Consider the following 21,564-nt stretch of genomic DNA (forward strand, 5'->3'; position numbering starts at 1 on the left):
ATAATACATAAGGGGGATATGATCTCCATGTATAATACATAAGGGGGGATATGATCTCCATGTATAATACATAAGGGGGATATGATCTCCATGTATAATACATAAGGGGGGATATGATCTCCGTGTATAATACATAAGGGGGGATATGATCTCCATGTATAATACATAAGGGGGGATATGATCTCCATGTATAATACATAAGGTTGATATGATCTCCATGTATAATACATAAGGGGGATATGATCTCCATGTATAATACATAAGGGGGGGATATGATCTCCATGTATAATACATAAGGGGGGATATGATCTCCATGTATAATACATAAGGGGGATATGATCTCTAGAGATGAGCGAATCGAACTTGGCGAAGTGGAATTTGTTTCGAATATTAGGAAAAATTCGATTCGCATCGAATCCGAAAATTAGCAAACTTCGGATGCACGAATCGAATTTTTCCCGATCGGCCGATTTTCATCCCTTCTACAGCCGGCAAAAAGTGTCCCTGCAGAGAGCTCCGCTATTTCTGACAGTTCTCTGACAGTTCCTTCACATTTACAGCGGTTGAAACATTGTATCTATTTGTTTCCATTTAGGATACAGATGTTTTTATTCGGAAACAAATAGATACAATGTTTCAACCGCTGTAAATGTGAAGGAACTGTCAGAGAACTGTCAGAAATAGCGGAGCTCTCTGCAGATACACTTTTTGCTGTACTGGAATTCTTCTTATTTTCATTCTTCTTCTTCTTATTTTCATTCTTCTTCTTATTTTCATTCTTCTTCTTCTTTTCATTCTTCTTCTTCTTCTTTTCATTCTTCTTCTCCCTCTTCTTTTCATTCTTCTTCTTCTTTTCATTCTTCTTCTTCTCTTCTTCTTATTTTCATTCTTCTTCTTCTTATTTTCATTCTTCTTCTTCTTATTTTCATTCTTCTTCTCCTTCTTTTTTTCATTCTTCTTCTCCTTCTTCTTCTCCTTCTTATTTTCCTTCTTCTTCTTCTTATTTTCCTTCTTCTTCTTCTTCTTATTTTCCTTCTTCTTCTTCTTCTTCCTCTTCTTCTTATTTTCCTTCTTCTTCTTCTTCTTCTTCCTCTTCTTCTTATTTTCCTTCTTCTTCTTCTTATTTTCCTCCTCCTTCTTCTTCTTCTTCTTCTTATTTTCCTTCTTCTTCTTCTTATTTTCCTTCTTCTTCTTCTTCTTCTTCCTCTTCTTCTTATTTTCCTTCTTCTTCTTCTTCTTCTTCTTCCTCTTCTTCTTATTTTCCTTCTTCTTCTTATTATTTTCCTCCTCCTTCTTCTTCTTCTTCTTCTTCTTCTTATTTTCCTTCTTCTTCTTCTTATTTTCCTTCTTCTTCTTCTTCTTCTTCTTCTTCTTCTTATTTTCCTTCTTCTTCTTCTTCCTCTTCTTCTTCTCATTTTCCTTCTTCTTCTTCTTCTTATTTTCCTTCTTCTTCTTCTTATTTTCCTTCTTCTTCTTCTTCTTATTTTCCTGCTTCTTATTTTCCTTCTTCTTATTATTATTTTCCTGCTTCTTATTTTCCTTCTTCTTCTTCTTATTTTCCTTCTTCTTATTATTTTCCTTCTTCTTATTTTCCTTCTTCTTCTTCATCTTCTTCTTCTTCATCTTCTTCTTCATCTTCTTCTTCTTCTTCTTCATCTTCTTCATCATCTTCTTCTTCATCATCTTCTTCTTCATCTTCTTCTTCTTCTTCTTCTTCATCTTCTTCTTCTTCTTCTTCTTCATCTTCTTCTTCATCTTCTTCTTCTTCATCTTCTTCTTCATCTTCTTCTTCTTCTTCTTCGTCGTGCCCCGTGACTGCCCAAATGAGTGAAGTGTGCGGTGATTCTAAGATCGACGGCACTCATCTGCATGTCATACTGACTGACAGTATTATTTCTCTTCCCCAGCAGACTCCAAGGGCATTTAAATTAAAGGTACAGTGTTCTGCACTAATATAAAGGCTCTCTGAAGCCTAGAAACCCTTTTAATAAGTTAAATTCGCAGCGAATAAATTCGCATCGAATCAAATTTATTCCGCAAATTCGGCGAATCAGCCGAATCGAATTTTTGAATAATTCGCTCATCTCTAATCAAGGTAAACAGCACAATAATAGCTCCAAATATTTGTTGTCTGAAAACACACCATGGATTCCCTTTCAGGAACCTCCATCGTGTTTCTTTGTGCTTCTCACTCTTTGACTAGCTCTGGCGAATCCTTGTTCAGAGTTTGTGCGGCGGGCGGTAGATGGCTCCAGATCATCCTCCAGTTCCCGGATGACAGGTGCCAAGGCTGATCTGAAAGTGGTATTCACACAAATAGTAACTGGAATAAATAATTCTGACTTTGATCGCAGCAATCACGGAGTTACAGGCGGCTGTATGATGGTGTAGCCTTCTCCTATGTGTGCCATTAATGAGTTCCTCCAGGTTGCTCTCCCTGCAGATAATCTCAAGCATTGCCTGGGCTGATTGCTCTTCTATCAGCAGCTCTTTCCCCCAGAGCTGTCTATCAGGGAGAGAGAATCAAAGGCCGAAACCCCAAAGAAACACTAAAGCTAAGGGTTAACCAGGAGTGCGGAGAGCAGACTGTGCTGTGTGGAGCTGGGTGATAGGCACTGTGTATGGCCAAGAGAGAGAGATAAAAGGAGGATGAGAAATACTCACATTGTACATCTCATCCCTCTGTTATGGCATTTCTTACCCCCTACACCCCAAACTTCATTCTTCCTCTGAGTTTCTTTATCCTTTCTCACACAGTGTGGTTCATCTTCTGCGCTGATATGCTTCTCCAATTACCTCATGGACTTCCTTCCTTACCCCCTCCATTCCTTGTCTTAACTTATCTACCCTTTTCTTTTTATTTCCTTTCCTTTCTTCTTTCCTTATACCCCATTTCCTTTCCTCCTCCCATTGCCTATTTGTCTTTAATCCTCGCTCCTCCCTTGCTTCTATGCATTTACTTTTCTTTTGCATTTCCTTACATTTACCTTTTTATTTTAGTTTTCCTTTTCTTCAACTTACATTATTTTACCTTTCCTTTACTCTATTTTCTGTTATCCTTTCCTTTCTCCTACTTTCCTTTTCTTTCTTTTCTTCTTTCCATTCCTTTATGGCTTTCCTTCTTTGCTTTTCAATTCCCTCTTTCTTTTCTGTTTAATTTCCTTTTCTTTACTTTCTTTTTTTAGTTTCCTTCTCTTTCCTTTTTCTTGTTTTATTTCCTTTATCTTACCGCTTTTTTTCCTTTATCCTCCTTATTTCTACTTTCCTTATCCTTTTCTTTTCTTTTCCCATTCCTTAATGGACTGCCTTCCTCATGCCTCCATTCCTCCTTTCCCTTCCTTTCTTCCTCTTCGCTTCCACCCATCCGTTTTTTGTTTCTTTTTATCTTTTTTTTACTGCCCTTTTTCTTTTTCTCATTCTTTGCCTTTCCTTTTTTCCCTCTCCTCTCTTCTCTTGTTCTATTCTTTCATCTCCTCTCATCTACTTTGTCCCATCGCTTTTTCGTTCCTTTTTAACTTTTCCTTTTCCCTTCCCTTTTGCCCTTTAATTCCCCTTTCTTTCCTCTAACCCTTTCCTTTCCCTTTTTTCTTTTTCCCTTTCCTTTCCTGAAATGTAATTTTTCCTCCTTTTTTCTTTTCTCTTTTCCTTTTTCCTTTTCTTTTCTCTTTTCCTTTTTCCTTTTCTTTTCTCTTTTCCTTTTCTCTTTTCCTTTTTCCTTTTCTCTTTTCCTTTTTCCTTTTTTCCTTCCCTCTGACTCTTCTCTCCTCTCCCTCTTTTTCCTGTCCTTTTCTCTTTTTTTTCTTCCCTTTTACTCTTTATTTTCCCTGTCCTTTTCTCTTTTTTTTCCTCTTTCCTTTTCCTTTTTCTCCACCTTTTTCTCTTTTTTCCTTTCTATCTTCCCCTTTTCTCTTTTTTCCCTTTTTTCTTTCTTTGCTTTCTCTCTTTCTCCCCACTTTCTCCCCAAATCTCCTCATTCCGCCCCCCCCTTCCCTGGCATATCTATATTTCTCTATTGCCCCCTCCCTTCTCCCTCTTACGATGTTTCTCCTCTTCTACTCCATACACAGTAATTAGCCGTTGCTGGGTGCAGTCAGTTGAGTGGTCTGGAGTTGTGTATTTGGCAGTAGGAACAGGTGTGTGATTCTTTATACGTTTTGCTCTCACTGCTGAGCATTGTCTGAAGGGAAACATCTTGTCTCTCATAGAAACCAAACAGAATCTTCATTCCATATTTCTATTGTGGTAGAAGAATGAGAGGGGAGAGTGATTGTTGTGGAAGAAAAGACACATATCCTCAGTCACTTGACTTCTAGGACCTGCATTCTGATAATAAATATATTCATCCATTGTTGTAGCTAGAGATGAGCGAATCGAACTTGGCGAAGTGGAATTCATTTCGAATATTAGGAAAAATTCGATTCGCGTCGAATCCGAAAATTAGCAAACTTCGGATGCACGAATCAAATTTTTCCTGATCGGCCGATTTTCATCCCTTCTACAGCCGGCAAAAAGTGTCCCTGCAGAGAGCTCCGCTATTTCTGACAGTTCTCTGACAGTTCCTTCACATTTACAGCGGTTGAAACATTGTATCTATTTGTTTCCATTTAGGATACAGATGTTTTTATTCGGAAACAAATAGATACAATGTTTCAACCGCTGTAAATGTGAAGGAACTGTCAGAGAACTGTCAGAAATAGCGGAGCTCTCTGCAGATACACTTTTTGCTGTACTGGAATTCTTCTTATTTTCATCCTACTTCTTCTTCATCCTCATCCTCTTCTTCATCCTCATCCTCTTCTTCATCCTCATCCTCTTCTTCATCCTCATTCTCTTCTTCTTCATCCTCTTCTTCTTCTTCTTCTTCTTCTTCTTCTTCATCCTCCTCTTCTTCTTCTTCATCCTCATCCTCCTCTTCTTCTTCATCATCATCCTCATCCTCTTCTTCTTCTTCCTCACCATCATCTTCTTCTTCATCCTCATCCTCTTCTTCTTCATCCTCATCCTATTCTTCTTCATCATCCTCATCTTCTTCATCCTCTTCTTCTTCTTCTTCATCCTCTTCTTCTTCTTCTTCATCCTCATCTTCTTCTTCATCCTCATCTTCTTCTTCTTCATCCTCATCTTCTTCCTCATCTTCTTCTTCATCCTCTTCTTCTTATTCCTCATCCTCTTCTTCTTCTTCTTCTTCATCCTCATCTTCTTCTTCATCCTCTTATTCTTCTTCCTCATTCTCATCTTCTTCTTCATCCTCATCCTCTTCTTCATCCTCTTCTTCATCCTCATCCTCTTCTTCTTCCTCATCTTCTTCATCCTCATCTTCTTCTTCATCCTCATCCTCTTCTTCTTCATCCTCTTCTTCTTCTTCTTCATCCTCTTCTTCTTCTTCTTCATCCTCTTCTTCTTCTTCTTCATCCTCTTCTTCTTCTTCTTCATCCTCTTCTTCTTCATCCTCATCCTCTTCTTCTTCATCCTCATCCTCTTCTTCTTCTTCTTCTTCCTCATCTTCTTCATCCTCATCCTCTTCTTCTTCATCTTCTTCTTCTTCATCATCTTCATCTTCTTCATCTTCTTCTTCTTCATCTTCTTCTTCTTCTTCTTCTTCATCTTCTTCTTCCTCTTCTTCATCTTCATCTTCTTCGTCGTGCCCCGTGACTGCCCAAATGAGTGAAGTGTGCGGTGATTCTAAGATCGACGGCACTCATCTGCATGTCATACTGACTGACAGTATTATTTCTCTTCCCCAGCAGACTCCAAGGGCATTTAAATTAAAGGTACAGTGTTCTGCACTAATATAAAGGCTCTCTGAAGCCTAGAAACACCCTTTTATAAGTTAAATTCACAGCGAATATATTTGCATCGAATTTATTCCGCAAATTCGGCGAATCAGCCGAATCGAATTTTTGAATAATTCGCTCATCTCTAATGATCTCCATGTATAATACATAAGGGGGATATGATCTCCATGTATAATACATAAGGGGGATATGATCTCCATGTATAATACATAAGGGGGATATGATCTCCATGTATAATACATAAGGGGGATATGATCTCCATGTATAATACATAAGGGGGATATGATCTCTATGTATAATACATAAGGGGGGATATGATCTCCATGTATAATACATAAGGGGGGATATGATCTCCATGTATAATACATAAGGGGGGATATGATCTCCATGTATAATACATAAGGGGGGGATATGATCTCCATGTATAATACATAAGGGGGGATATGATCTCCATGTATAATACATAAGGGGGGATATGATCTCCATGTATAATACATAAGGGGGGGATATGATCTCCATGTATAATACATAAGGGGGGATATGATCTCCATGTATAATACATAAGGGGGGATATGATCTCCATGTATAATACATAAGGGGGGATATGATCTCCATGTATAATACATAAGGGGGGATATGATCTCCATGTATAATACATAAGGGGGGGATATGATCTCCATGTATAATACATAAGGGGGGATATGATCTCCATGTATAATACATAAGGGGGGATATGATCTCCATGTATAATACATAAGGGGGGGATATGATCTCCATGTATAATACATAAGGGGGGATATGATCTCCATGTATAATACATAAGGGGGGGATATGATCTCCATGTATAATACATAAGGGGGGGATATGATCTCCATGTATAATACATAATGGGGGGGATAAGGGGGAATTGCTGTAGGAAAGTCCTGGATTCTTTTGTCTGCAGCACAGAGAAGGAAGATTATCCGAGAGAAATCCAGGAATACTGGACGGGGAACACAGCTCAGGAAAGTGACCAGGGGATTACAGGCTGATATCACCCAGTCCCCGCCCTACTCTGGACCAATCAGTGAGCAGTATGGGTGGAGGAATGGATTTAGTGTTCATGACCCACCTGTGCTGATCTCTGTAGGAGTGTCCTCCTCTATAAATGTCCCCGTTATTCCATCCTCCTCCATAGACTGCTGATCATCCCTCACATACGCCTCTTCTTCTGCTTTCACCTCAAATTCTATATCGATTGGATCTCCACTCTAAATCAAGGAAATGAGAGAAAATATCATCTGTAAAATGTAAGATTTATGATTGTGACATCACACACAAAATCCACACATTGTCTCCCTTCACAGAAGCAGATCACATGTGATATGTGGGTACATTTCCCCTAAATACTGCATGCCATCCTGAAACTGTCCATTTCCTATCCCGTGTTGCGGTATTGACCACAAACACTGAACACGCTCAGTAAATACCGCATGAACAGGCGTTACATTCACAGAAGGAAATAAAGAATGAAATGCATGCGGTCATTAATTAGTGGTGGAGACATGCGGCATTCAGGAAATGTGTACTGCTTGGTAAAGAGTGGGCGGCCGCTGGCATCCTTAACAACCAGCAAACAACATGGTTGTTAGGGAGCGAGCGGCCGCCGCGTCCAAACCAACCGATAAATCTAAAAAAAAGAATTACCGGCAATGAAATATTAAAAAAATGGCGATGGGTCCCCCCCTTTGGGAGGTCTAGTATGGATTTTGAGGGGGACCCCTTGCCAAAATGAAAGAAATACATACCAGACCCATATCTGAGCATGCAGCCCGGCAGGTCAGGAAAGGGGGGGACGAGCAAGCGACCCCCATCCTGAAACATACCAGGCCATGTGCCCTTAACATGGAGTGGATGCTCTGGGGCAGGGGGGGCTTTGCTCCCCCAGAGCACCTTGTCCATGTTGATGGGGATAAGGGACTCTTCCCCACAACCCAGGCTAGTGGCTGTTGGGGTTTGCAGGCAGAGGAGTTACAAAATTTAACAAGGGGGCCCTCAGATCCCTCACCCCATGTGAATGAGTATGGGGTACATGGTAGCCCTAATTATTCACCCCAAAAAAGTATTCTGTTAAATACAGCAGGCAGTTTTTGACAAGTCCTTTATTAAAAAAGCAAAAATAAAGCAAAATGTCCCCCCCGGTGTAGATCCATCATCAATCACGATGCTCGCTGTCACCGCTGACTCAGAAAGAAAAGCTCCGCTCCTAATGAAGACTCCCCTCTGTCTGACAGCTCTGCTGCCTCCTGCCACTAAATATACTGAGGGACGGTGCCACTCGGTGATGTCACTGACCGGGGCATGTTGTATTGGTGACATCACTCACCGGGGCATGTTGTATTGGTGATGTCACTGACCGGGGCATGTTGTATTGGTGACGTCACTGACCGGGGCATGTTGTATTGGTGATGTCACAAGAGGGCAAGGCCACACAGTGATGTCACAAGGTAGTAGCGTTCCTTAGTTTATTTAGAAGTGGGAGGCGGCAGAGCTGTCAGATGGCAGGAGGGGAGCTTTGTTGTTTTCAGCAATGACAGCGAGTATTGTGATTGGATCATCGATGGATCTACATCAGGGGGATATTTCTCTTTATTTTTGTTTTGTCAAAAATTTCTTCAAGTGTTTTTTTACACTACATTTTTTTGGGTGAATGAATAGGGGTGCTATGTACTCTATACCCATTCACATTGTGGGGGGCTGGCATCTGGGGGCCTCCATGTTAAAGATAGCTTCCAGATTCCAATAAGCCCCCCACCCACAGACCCCACAACCACTGGCCAGGGTTGTGGGGAAGGGACCCTTGTCCCCATCGATATGGGGACAAGGAGCTTTTTGGGGGGTCAGAATGCCCCTGCCCTGAAGCACCCACCCTATGTTGAGGATATGTGGCCTGGTATGGTTCAGGAGGAAGGTGGGCCCTCACTAATTGATTTTGGAGGGGAACCCACGCCTTTAATTTTATTATTTTGGCATCGGGGTTCCCCTCAAAATCCATACCAGACCTGTCACAGCTGTCAGCGGGGAACTTGGTGGCCGTCCGCTCCTTGTTTACTGGTTGTTGGGGACACTGGCGGCTGCCCTCTCCTTAACAACAAGCTATTTACAAGTGTTGCTATGGACACCAGTGGTAAATTCCCCGCAGGCTTCACTACTAAAAAAAAGCATGCAGCATCTTACTACATACTGGGATACGGGAAGATACCGCTTTGTGATTGGAGCCCATAGTCTCTACAAGTCCATGTTCTAGATGCTCCATCCCACCAACCTTGTAATAGTGAGGGATGGTGTGACCTTCCTGTGTGGAATCCCGGGAATACAGAGGATGGGGACATCTCTCTGGTGGGTTCCTGGTATTAGGTGGCTCCATCATATCCTTGTGTCCTTCTGAAAACTCCTCCATCACTCCATACTCCTCATCCTCCTCTTTATACTCTTCTTTAACATCAATATTCTCATCCCCGAGGATTCCACTCTGAAAGATATAATAAAACATTCATTGTAACAAACATGCTGTGTATAAATCACAACTACCAATAATTGTCATCATCTACCTGATGATGGTGAGGGATGGTGTGACCTTCCTGTGTGGAATCCCGGGAATACAGAGGACGGGGACATCTCTCTGGTGGGTTCCCATGACTGGATCCATCTGTAGGAAACACACACACTGACTGAATCCATTGTTTCTATGTGTTTATCAGATGATGGGGGATCTAGGTGGATCCTCCGTACTGCTCTCTCCTTTACAATAAAGTCTCCTCTTACCCGGTGATGTGAGGGGCGGCTGATTGTCCATCATGACGTCCTTGTAGAGATCCTTGTGTCCTTCTAAATACTCCCACTCCTCCATGGAGAAATAGACAGTGACACCCTGACACCTTATAGGAACCTGACACACACAATGATACAGTCACCATCCAGACACATCCCTTGTCTGTTACTGGAGAATGTCCCAGAATTCCCGGCACCGCTCACCTCTCCTGTCAGCAGCTCCATCATCTTCTTAGTGACTTCTAGAATCTTCTGTGTCTTCTGTCTTGTAGGGATCAGGGATGGAGGTGGGGGGATGGTGATGGGATTCTGGATTCTCGAGGATCTTGTGGTCATACGATGAGATCTCCTTCTTGTGTCATTGTCGGTAGATTTCTTCATGACTCCTGTACAGTTCTGTGTTATACAAAGATAAATCTCACTCTCCCATAATCCCTCACTTCTATGGTCATCTCTAGATTTATTCTCCAGGGATTGGCCACAATGTGCCGACTCAGCAAAGGACAGACATCTCCATCCAATGATATGATTAGAGATGAGCGAATTATTCAAAAATTCGATTCGGCTGATTCGCCGAATTTGAGGAAGAAATTTGATTCGATGCGAATTTATTCGCTACGAATATAACTTATAAAAAGGGTTTCTAGGCTTCAGAGAGCCTTTATATTAGTGCAGAACACTGTACCTTTAATTTAAATGCCCTTGGAGATGAGGAAGGAGAAGGATGAGAAGAAGGAGAAGGAGAAGGATGAGAAGAAGGAGAAGGATGAGAAGCAGGAGAAGGATGAGAAGAAGGAGAAGGATGAGAAGAAGGAGAAGGAGAAGGATGAGAAGAAGGAGAAGGATGAGAAGAAGAAGAAGGATGAGAAGAAGGAGAAGGATGAGAAGAAGAAGAAGGATGAGAAGAAGAAGAAGGATGAGAAGAAGGAGAAGGATGAGAAGAAGGAGAAGGATGAGAAGAAGGAGAAGGATGAGAAGAAGGATGAGAAGAAGGAGAAGGATGAGAAGAAGGATGAGAAGAAGGAGAAGGATGAGAAGAAGAAGAAGGATGAGAAGAAGAAGAAGGATGAGAAGAAGGAGAAGGATGAGAAGAAGAAGAAGGATGAGAAGAAGAAGAAGGATGAGAAGAAGAAGAAGGATGAGAAGAAGGAGAAGGATGAGAAGAAGAAGAAGGATGAGAAGAAGAAGAAGGATGAGAAGAAGGAGAAGGATGAGAAGAAGAAGAAGGATGAGAAGAAGGAGAAGGATGAGAAGAAGGAGAAGGATGAGAAGAAGAAGGATGAGAAGAAGGAGAAGGATGAGAAGAAGAAGGATGAGAAGAAGGATGAGAAGAAGAAGAAGGATGAGAAGAAGGAGAATTCCAAGCCGGCAAAAAGTGTATCTGCAGAGCTCCGCTATTTCTTAGCGGAGCTCTGCAGATACACTTAGCGGAGCTCTGCAGATACACTTTTTGCCGGCTTGGAATTCTTATTTTCATCCTACTTCTTCTTCTTCTTCTTCATCCTCATCCTCAGAAGAAGAAGAAGAGGATGAGGATGAAGAGGAAGAAGAAGAAGAAGAAGTAGGATGAAAATAAGAAGAATTCCAAGCCGGCAAAAAGTGTATCTGCAGAGCTCCGCTATTTCTGACAGTTCTCTGACATTCACTCCATACAGCGGTTGAAACATTGTATCTATTTATTTCCGAATAAAAACATCTGTATCCTAAATGGAAACAAATAGATACAATGTTTCAACCGCTGTACATGTGAAGGAACTGTCAGAGAACTGTCAGAAATAGCGGAGCTCTCTGCAGGGACACTTTTGCCGGCTGATCGGGAAAAATCCGATTCGCGCACCCGAATTATGCAAATATTCGGATTCGACGCGAATCGAATTTTTCCTGAAATTCGAAACGAATTCCACTTCGCCTGGTTCGATTCGCTCATCTCTAGATATGATGACAATGGGGTCATATTTATAGCTCCTTCTAGAAGTCATATAATAGAGTCACTAATGGTTTACTAGTAAGGCTCACTGACCCACCAGGAAATGTCACCCATGGATTTAGTGGTCAGTGGGCGTGGCATGCTGGTAATCATGGATCTCCCTGATTGGACTAAAGCTGAGATTGTTCTCTTCTATAACCAATGCCGCCATCTTGTGCTATAACCAAATCTCATAGAGTCCGGACACTTTATGTATTCATAGTACTTGTGTGGATGTCGTTATTGATTACAGAACATCAGAAGACTTCAAGTGACTCTGAATCCCTCCCAGTGTACAGCCGAGTCAGATTTAACCCCTTCATTACACTCACCTCTCCAGTCAGCAGGCTGAGGATCTCCAGGGTGAGCTTCAATATCGTCTCATTCCGGGGAAATTCCTTCCTTACAATCTTCACAAAAACCAAAGTTTGCTGATTGTCCATCATGACGTCCTTGTAGAGATCCTTGTGTCCTTCTAAATACTCCCACTCCTCCATGGAGAAATAGACAGTGACACCCTGACACCTTATAGGAACCTGACACACACAATGATACAGTCACCATCCAGACACATCCCTTGTCTGTTACTGGAGAATGTCCCAGAATTCCCGGCACCGCTCACCTCTCCTGTCAGCAGATGGACCATCATGGTGGTCAGTTCCAGAATCTTCTGCTCTTTCTCCCTCTCAGGTATCAGAGAACGAGATGGAGGCACCATGGTGAGGCTCTGGGTTCTGCTCCATCCTCCTGAGATTGGCTCCCCACTAGACTTCTTCTTTACAACATAATCCTACAGATCAGGAGACAAATAAAACAATATCAACCACCTGACATCATCTAAATGTGTGCAAAAATAAAATGGTCTATTGACCAGAATAGACAAGAGTGATGTCATGTGACCTCCCAGAATCCTCCTCACCTCTCCAGTCAGGTCTGTGTTTTATTAATAGAGATAAGTGATGTCATGTGACCTCCCAGAATCCTCCTCTCCTCTCCGGTCAGGTCTGTGTGTTATTAATAGAGATAAGAGTGATGTCATGTGACCTCCCAGAATCCTCCTCGCCTCTCCGGTCAGGTCTGTGTTTTATTAATAGAGATGAGAGTGATGTCATGTGACATCCCAGAATCCTCCTCACCTCTCCGGTCAGGTCCGTGTTTTATTAATAGAGATAAGAGTGATGTCATGTGACCTCCCAGAATCCTCCTCACCTCTCCAGTCAGCAGGTAGATGATCTCCAGGGTGAGGTTTAGTATCTTCTCAGTCATGTGACTCCGGTCCTCCTCCATCCTCATTGGTGCCATCATGTGATCTATACAGGTCTCCTTGTAGACGGATAACTTTGGGAAATGAAAGTAAGAATGATTTGGATGGTATTGGTCACACAATAATAGGATGTGGATGTGAGGGGGGAATAGGAGGGTTGCTGGACATTGAAGAACTACTCCCCCCATGGGAAGACATTTTGTTTGGACTGTTTAGTGTTTACTACAGTTTTGAGGTCCGGGGCCCCTTTTCTCTGTTGGGTTTGTTTGGTCTCTGAACTGATTTTGATGAGTTTTAGATCTGCAGACAAGGAATGATAAATCTGATCCTTCCTATGACTAGTTTGCTCTGAGGCAGTGCTGTGAGGTCAATGTCGGCTCATCATGCAGGGATGGTCACTTTACATCACCCGACGCCCGGGACATGTAGTTCTGGGGGCCGGGCAAGTATTGTGTTTAATCTTTATCCCTGCTGAGGGCAAGCCGCAGGGCTCTCCTTTCAGGTGCCAGCCTCTGCCACCCCATGTGTGAAGCTCTCCTGTACCTACTATGCTTCCCCGGCTCTGCTTGCCCATCTGTGGGCCCGGGTCAGCGGGTGTCGGAGGGTAGAGGGGATGGAGGAGAGCGGACACGTTCACTCCCTTCTTGTCCTGACCCAGAAGTGACGTTATGATAGATTTCCCGACCATTGAGGCCAGCAAAGAATGTAATGCGGTTCGATGTGCTCTACATTACATCCAATGGAGTACAGGGGAGACATTGGGGGTCTTTTAGACCCTGGATGTCTCAATAAAGAGAACCTGTCATCAAAAGTCATCTCATAGAAGACTTTGTCCCCTTAAGTAAATTTTTTTTTTAATTGTAAAGAATTAAAGTTACACCCAAGTACATAACTCCTCCCTTTAAAAAATGTTAAGGCCCCCCCACCCCCACATATATGCACGCCCAAATGTAAGAGCACACGCTGAAGCGCCTACATGTGATAACATTGATTGTGATACACGTTACATATCGCCGGTCACACCAGAATGAGAGGATAATTCTAGGAGCAGACCTCCTCCGTACTCTATACTGATGACCTAGAAGGGGCTATAAATGTGTCCCCTATAGATAATACCGGGACTAAAGGTTGTCACCATTTCAGCACACACAACTTAAGGTTTGACATGTTGGATATCTATTTACTCGCTGCAACCTCGGCTTTTATATTATTACACATAAATGGGTCATTTATTGCTTTTTTGTGCCCTGAAATTAACTTAAGTGTATTTTTTATTGAAATTTGGCATTTCCTAGACTTTGTGATAATATTTTGTGACATAAAAAATTGGAACTGCCGCTATTTTATTCTGTAAAGTCTCTACTTTTAGAAAATTGATATTTTGGGGGTTTTGTGTCATCTTCAGGATAAAATGATTTTTTTTATGTGCAAAAAATGCAAAAATGGCTCTGGGAGTGAAAGGGAGAAAGGATAAGCCGGGCACACTGCAAGGTCTCTCCCCTCCCTGCTAGTCCCCGGGTGCAGTGCTGGAGACAGGCGGGGGAGGGGAGGAGGAGATAAACAGAACAATGTTACACATATTACACATTTAAGTTGCTATAAAGCCCCTTTCATTTTTTAAAGCCCCCAACATTCCTAAAAGAGCCTCAGATTTATATACATTTGTTGTAAATAGGAAATAACATCTTATTACCTCCTCTGCTGCCACTTCCAACAACGTCTCCTCTATACTTCTTCCCGCCTCGCCTCTCATCTGGAACTTCCTGTCTGTACCTGACATCACTTCCTGTCTGTACCTGACATCACTTCCTGTCTGCATTCCATAAAGACTTCCTGTCTGCACAGAAGTGAGATCCCCACCTTGTGGAGTTCAGAGGAACTGCAGCCCCGAGATCCATCCCATAATCCCCCTTCCTGTATAATATGTACCTTACAGGGATACTACGGGAGATGAAACATTACTGAATAAAGGAAGAAGAAATAAATGTAACTCTTATGTAACCAACTGTTCAACAAACATCTCTTATTACATATAGAAAAGTCTTACAAACACAGAACACAAAATACAAATGTATAGCTAATGAGAGCGATCCCGCCAAACCTGATCCTTCTGGGGGGGACAATGCAAAATATATATCAATCCACTCATAATGACATCATCTTCTGGGAGTGTCTGCACATCCATCCATTTCATACACATTTCATTGTCTCAGCAGATCTGCTGCAGCCCATTAGTGCCCATTTCCCTCTCTATGTCTCAGCAGATCTCCTGCAGCCTATTAGCACACATTTCCCTTTCTATGTCTCAGCAGATCTCCTGCAGCCTATTAGCTCCCCTTTCCCTCTCTCTGTCTCAGCGGATCTCCTGCAGCCTATTAGCACCAATTTCCCTCTCTATGTCTCAGCTGATCTCATGCAGCCTATTAGCACCCATTTCCCTCTCTATGTCTCAGCTGATCTCCTGCAGCCTATTAGCACCCATTTCCATCTCTATGTCTCGGCGGATCTCCTGCAGCCTATTAGCTCCCATTTCCCTCTCTATGTCTCGGCGGATCTCCTGCAGCCTATTAGCACCCATTTCCATCTCTATGTCACACATTACAACAAGCAGTCACAAAGGTAAATGTAAAATAAAAGCAGAGAGGGAGAGAAGGCTGATAAAGCAGCTCATCGATGAGAGGTACATAAGAACATACAATGTCAATACAAAACAGTGACATGGCCATCAATCACAAACGATTGGAGCAGACAGATCGGTGTCATAGGTGTCCCGTGGGTCCTGAACTGCCTCCAGCGCAGGGACAGTAGCAGGGTGTAAAGCAGGTAGGTACTCCAACTGTCTCATTTCTGCTCTGACCTTCATCAGTGCCGGTAACATGGGGGACATAGAAGACAGCCAATGCATGGGAATGGTTCTCCTGGCTGCCCTCAGAATGTAGGTGGAAAGTTTCCTCGCACATTTAGAGAGACCCGAAAAGGTAGACCCAACAGAAAGTAAATGGGCTCAAAAGGGACAGGAGCCAGGAAAAGTAACCACAATGGGGTAAGGACCTCCTCCAAAAGGGCGCAATGGACCGGCAATCCCATAAAATGTGGAAAAGAGTGTCAGTTTCCGTCCCACAACACCAGCAAACAGAAGAAACATTCAGGTTACTATCATGGAGAACCTCAGGGGTCCGATACCAAAACATTGGGGTCTTAGAAGGATTTTCTGTACACATTACACACATAGAAGATTTAGAAGAGGCCTCCCAAATCCTACTCCATTGATCCAACCCAATATCACATTGAAGGAAACGGGACCATTTACACATATAAAGGGGAGAACCAATAGAAAAAGGGCGACATCTACAAGCAATGTATACGTAGCGGAAATGATGTCCCGGTGGTGTGGGCCTTGGATGCAGATATGATCTAAAGGGGTAGGTTGTTCAACAGTCAGAGAAGAGGCTTTGGAGGCAAAAATGTGTTGTATCTGTAGATAAAATACTGATGGGGTGGAATGCGAGCAGCTTTTTGAATGTCAGGGAAGGATTTAAGGTTGTGAATTACGGGATTGACCAAATGTTGCAATTGGAATAGATTAACCTCAGCCCAAGGATGGACTCGACCAATGGCCAGACTATCTGGGAGACTTGGATTAAAAATGATGTTGGTCAAGGGGGAACACTTGGGCCCGAATTTACTATTGAGCCTGGGCGCATTTCTGTGGGCTACTTTTTAACCGCGAGCGTCTACTTTTAGACGGCAAAGACATTTACTAAAGAAAGCGTCTAAGAAGTAGACGCCAAATCGAATTTACGAATTTACGAATTTACTAACGAGACACAGTCCAGGAATCAGACCCAAAAAGCAGACGTGCTAAGAAGCACATCTAACACCATGAAAAATCACTGCAGAGACATGTTTCCATTGACATTTGCTTTGCCAAATATCAGGACATCACTTTTAACAATATCTGACATTTCCAAAAATGTTTACAATGTGTAAATAGTACTTTTTTTAAGGCTGCTCGTCACATTCAAAAACTGGACGCTTTTCCAGCGGCTCTGGCTAATAGGAATGCGCATGTGCAGAACACATGTTAGACGTCTTCCGCGGGCGCTTTCTTTTTAGACGCTGTTCAATAGTAAATCTCTGTGTGGAGTCATCTGACAGATGGCAAAGATCACATCTCCTGTGTGTGGAGTCCTCTGACAGATGGCGAAGATCACGTCTCCTGTGTGTGGAGTCCTCTGACAGATGGCGAAGATCACGTCTCCTGTGTGTGGAGTCCTCTGACAGATGGCGAAGATCGCATCTCCTGTGTTTAACAAACAGCACTCGGCATATCTTTCTGTATTCTAATTTGATTTCCTTAGTTCTTTTGATTCTATTTCTGTTTCTTATCCTTTTTAATTATTACAGTAATGATTTTACTTTTTTCGAATGTCTATTTAATATTTATTTTGACAGTTGAATATAAAAAAAAAGGTCTGCAGATAAAAAAAAAAAAATGCGTGGGGTCCTCCCTCCCATCCTTACCAAGCCCTTCGGGTCTGGTATGGATATTAAGGGGGAACTCCATGCCAAAATTTAAAAAAAACAGCGTGGGGTTCCCCCTTAAATCCATACCAGACCCTTACCCGAGCATGCAGACCGGCAGGTCAGGAAAGGGGGGGGGATGAGCGAGCGACCCCCCTCCTGAACCATACCAGGTCACATGCCCTCAACATGGGGGGTGCTTTGGGGCAGGGGGGCTCCCCCCCCAAAGCACCTTGTCCCCATGTTGATGGGGACAAGGGCCTCTTCCCTACAACCCTGGCTGGTGGTTGTGGGGGTCTGCAGGTGGGGGGCTTATCAGAATCTGGAAGCCTCCTTTAACAAGTGGGCCCCCAGACCCTGGCCCCCCCCTACATGAATGAGTCTGCGGTACATGGTCCCTCGACTCATTCACAAAAAAACAAAGTGCTGTGTAAAAAAAACACAGTACAGGGTCTTTGACAAGTCCTTTATTAAAACAATGTCCCTCGAAGTAGATCCAACGTCAATCACGGCGGCGATCCGAAAAAAGAAAAAAAAAAGGTTCTGCTCCCGTCTGAGGCTTCCAGGCTTCTGAAAAAAGGTCCCGCTGACAGCTCTTAAATAGGTTTTTTTTTTTCTTTTTTCGGGTAGCCGCCGTGATTGACGTTGGATCTACTTCGGGGGACATTGTTTTAATAAAGGACTTGTCAAAGACCCTGTACTGTGTTTTTTTTACACAGCACTTTGTTTTTTTGTGAATGAATCGCAGGACCATGTACCGCAGACTCATTCACGTAGGGGGGGGGGGCTGGGATCTGGGGGCCCCCTTGTTAAAGGGGGCTTCCAGATTCTAATAAGCCCCCCGCCCGCAGACCCCCACAACCACAGGCCAGGGTTGTGGGGAGTAGGCCCTTGTCCCCATCAACATGGGGACAAGGTGCTTTGGGGGGAGCCCCCTGCCCCAAAGCACCCCCCCATGTTGAGGGCATGTGGCCTGGTATGGTTCAGGAGGGGGGGCGCTCGCTCGTCCCCCCTTTCCTGACCTGCCGGGCTGCATGCTCGGATAAGGGTCTGGTATGGATTTTGGGGGGAGCCCTATGCTGTTTTTTCTTTAATTTTGGCGTGGAGTTCCCCCTTAATATCCGTACCAGATCCGAAGGGCTTGGTATGGATGGGAGGGGGGACCCCATGCCGGGTTTTTTTATTATTATGGTGCTGGTTTTTAAATGTTATTCTGGTTTTTTTTGGTCTTCACTATAGCTCAGAAATTCACCTGTCACTTCCCCCGACTAAAAGAGAAAGTTTTGAGATTATTTCCTTAAAGGTAACAAGGTTGACTTTTAGTTAATTAAAATTCAGACATTTTTCTTTAACTTCGGGGAAAGTGACAGCTAAGCTTGTGAACTATAGTGAAGGACAAAAAAAGGCATTAGCCATTAGCATTGAAAATCAGCGCCGACATACACTTCGTATTGTGAACCAAATGATTCAAACATTTATAAAACAACCAATTAATTTTAATGGTTTGGTACACCGAGGTACGCCTGTATTAGTATTGCAATCCTTTGTATTGGGATACATAGAACCAACATACATGTGAATTGGCAACATAGCACAACATTTGTGTCACATGGGAGATATCTGGTAGTTACACTGACCTTGCCCAGGGACTTAGGATTGATTCACAGCACAGAAATACAGGCTGGGTTAGCAATGTAGCTCCGTGGATTAGTGGTTAGCACTACTACCTCACAACTCTAGGGTTGTCGGTTTGAATCCCAACCACGGCAAGGAAGTAGCATGATCTCTGTGTGTGGCTGTCTTCACATACATGTTCTGGCAGCATCTTTGCTTTCTGTCTAAATGATCCCTAGAATGTGAATTAGAATGAGGCCTTGTCTGTTCAAACACCTTCAAAGCTGCACCTTATGTGAATGTCATACAATGGGAGGAGATACTACTGGACTACTAATAGATTTGATAATGCTGGTTTACACTCCACCCCCTTTTGTGAAGGATTTGGCAAGCAAAGAGCTGAGAGAGAGATGAGTAAGAGATACATACCAGAGAGTGATAAAGAGAGCGAGAGATACATACTGAAGAGTGATAAAGAGAGACATGCAGAAGAGTGAGTGAGAGAGAGGAGTGAGACAAAGAGCGAGCGAGAGATACATACTGAAGAGTGATAAAGAGAAACACGCAGAAGAGTGAGTGAGAGAGAAGAGCGAGCCAGTGAGACAAAGAAAAGCGAGCGAGAGATACATACTGAAGAGTGATAAAGAGAGACATACAGAAGAGTGAGCGAGAGAGAAGAGCGAGCCAGTGAGACAAAGAAAAGCGAGCGAGAGATACATACTGAAGAGTGATAAAGAGAGACATACAGAAGAGTGAGAGAGAGAGAAAAGGCTTGGGTGGGGAATCCACACATCCAAATTGTTATAAATACTGGTGTGGAATTTCCCCCAAATGCATAGCAGACCCTTATCCCAGCAGGCAGGTACCGCACGCCTTCAAAGATTTATTTCCTTTTTTGATTTTCCTGCTTCGCTCACACTATATGCAATTGAAAATTGCGCTTTAAGTTGCCAATTTCACCGTTTTCTAGAAAATTTCAAACTAGTTGTGATTTCAATTGTGTGTAGCATTGCGATTTCTATGGTAGTGTAGATGTGAAATTGTTATTAAATGGCCAAAAAGTTCAACAAGAACTACCTTTGAACTCTCGCTGCAACAAATGGTGTACGTTACTCCCCTCACACTCACATTCATTATATCCAATATCAGGTACGATGTCAATTCACAAATCGCACCTGAAATTGCACACCCTGGATGTGACTTGTTATGTGATTGGCATGGCCAGCAGCTTGCCCTTTGCATGGCAAATTGCACCCAATGTTACTGGGGGCCAACACCACTGTCACATCTAATCCGATGCGGCAATTGCCCAACATACAGTGAAGTTGCACGAGTTCACAATCCAATTGGATGTGAACAGAGCCTACAGTGGCCAATAGGGTGCGACTTGGTCTACGATTTGCAAGTCGCATGTCATGCCAATTGCATGGCAATCGCAAACAATGTTACTGGGGGCCACCCGGTCACATTAAAGCAGATTTCTAAGTGGTGTTATTGACACCACAGTCACATCATGTGACTTACATTGACGTCACATGATTTCCAAGTCGGGGAGCATGCTGATTTTAAGTGCAATTTGCAAGAAATCTGACACAGATCTTGATCCCTTGAAAGTATGTGTACATGTACCTAAACTCTTCTTTAAACATAGATGAATCTATCCCAATATACAATAAAATAATACATAAATACAATTTACAATAAAATAAATTGTAAAATAAAATAAAAATCCCCAAAAATTATATATCCAACTAAATGTTCCAAAAAATAAATGTCCAAAATGTCTCTGTAAAGATGTCTTTCCAAATTGCAAAGCAAACTCGTATCATCTTTAATCATCCAGTATGGAAATTCCAAAATTCTTTGTGAACTTCAAAAAAATAAACTTCTGATAGTGTATTACCTTTATACTGAACATACATGTAAAATAGAGAAAACGTTTGTGTATTTGGTAGATTTTATATTAACTGTTAGTGTTTTTTTAGGGGTTGATTTTATTTATATATTATATTTTATTTATTATATATCATATATATCATACTTTTATGAGATAGTTTGGGGGATATGGATCAGGTGTAGTTTGTGTGTGAGTAGATGTAGAATGTATTGATCTGGGAATGCATAGACTGACCAGTAGAGGGAGTCATCACCATAGGGGGTATAAGATTGTCATTGTATTGAATATCGGTCTGTTATATATTTATATATTATATAAGAAGGGTGTATATACATTGCTACTATTTAGTTGGATTCACAGTATATGTTGATCCTTTTTAGCATTTTAATTACATGGGGATTTAGATCAGGTATGGGGGCGTGTACCTGTTAGGAGGAGTGGGGGGGTCATTAAGATGGAGTTTTTATTACAGTATAGGTACACAGTTATATGGTTCTAGTATAGATGCTGTGTGATTGCAGTGTTTGTATAGGGATTGCAGTGTTCATATAGGGATTGCAGTGCTCGTATAGGGATTGCAGTGTTCGTACAGGGATTGTAGTGCTCATATAGGGATTGCAGTGTTTGTATAGGGATTGCAGTGTTCGTACAGGGATTGTAGTGCTCATATAGGGATTGCAGTGTCCATATAGGG

General features: G+C 42.5%; 1 protein-coding gene across 1 annotated transcript in view; it reads right to left on the reverse strand.

The window, feature by feature from the left end:
* The window catches only part of LOC149450569 (uncharacterized), a 78,738-nt gene that overhangs the window by 23,471 nt on the left and 33,703 nt on the right, over window positions 1-21,564 (reverse strand). Inside the window, exon 4 of the mRNA XM_089691757.1 lies at window positions 4,152-4,234. Within this exon, the coding sequence (XP_089547883.1) occupies window positions 4,152-4,234 (83 nt within the window). The remainder of the gene's footprint in view (window positions 1-4,151; window positions 4,235-21,564) is intronic.

This window comes from Staurois parvus, unplaced genomic scaffold (genome assembly GCF_062004578.1).
Source record: "Staurois parvus isolate SC_StPar_1 unplaced genomic scaffold, SC_StPar_1.0 ptg000571l, whole genome shotgun sequence".
In the NCBI taxonomy this organism is placed as follows: domain Eukaryota; kingdom Metazoa; phylum Chordata; class Amphibia; order Anura; family Ranidae; genus Staurois; species Staurois parvus.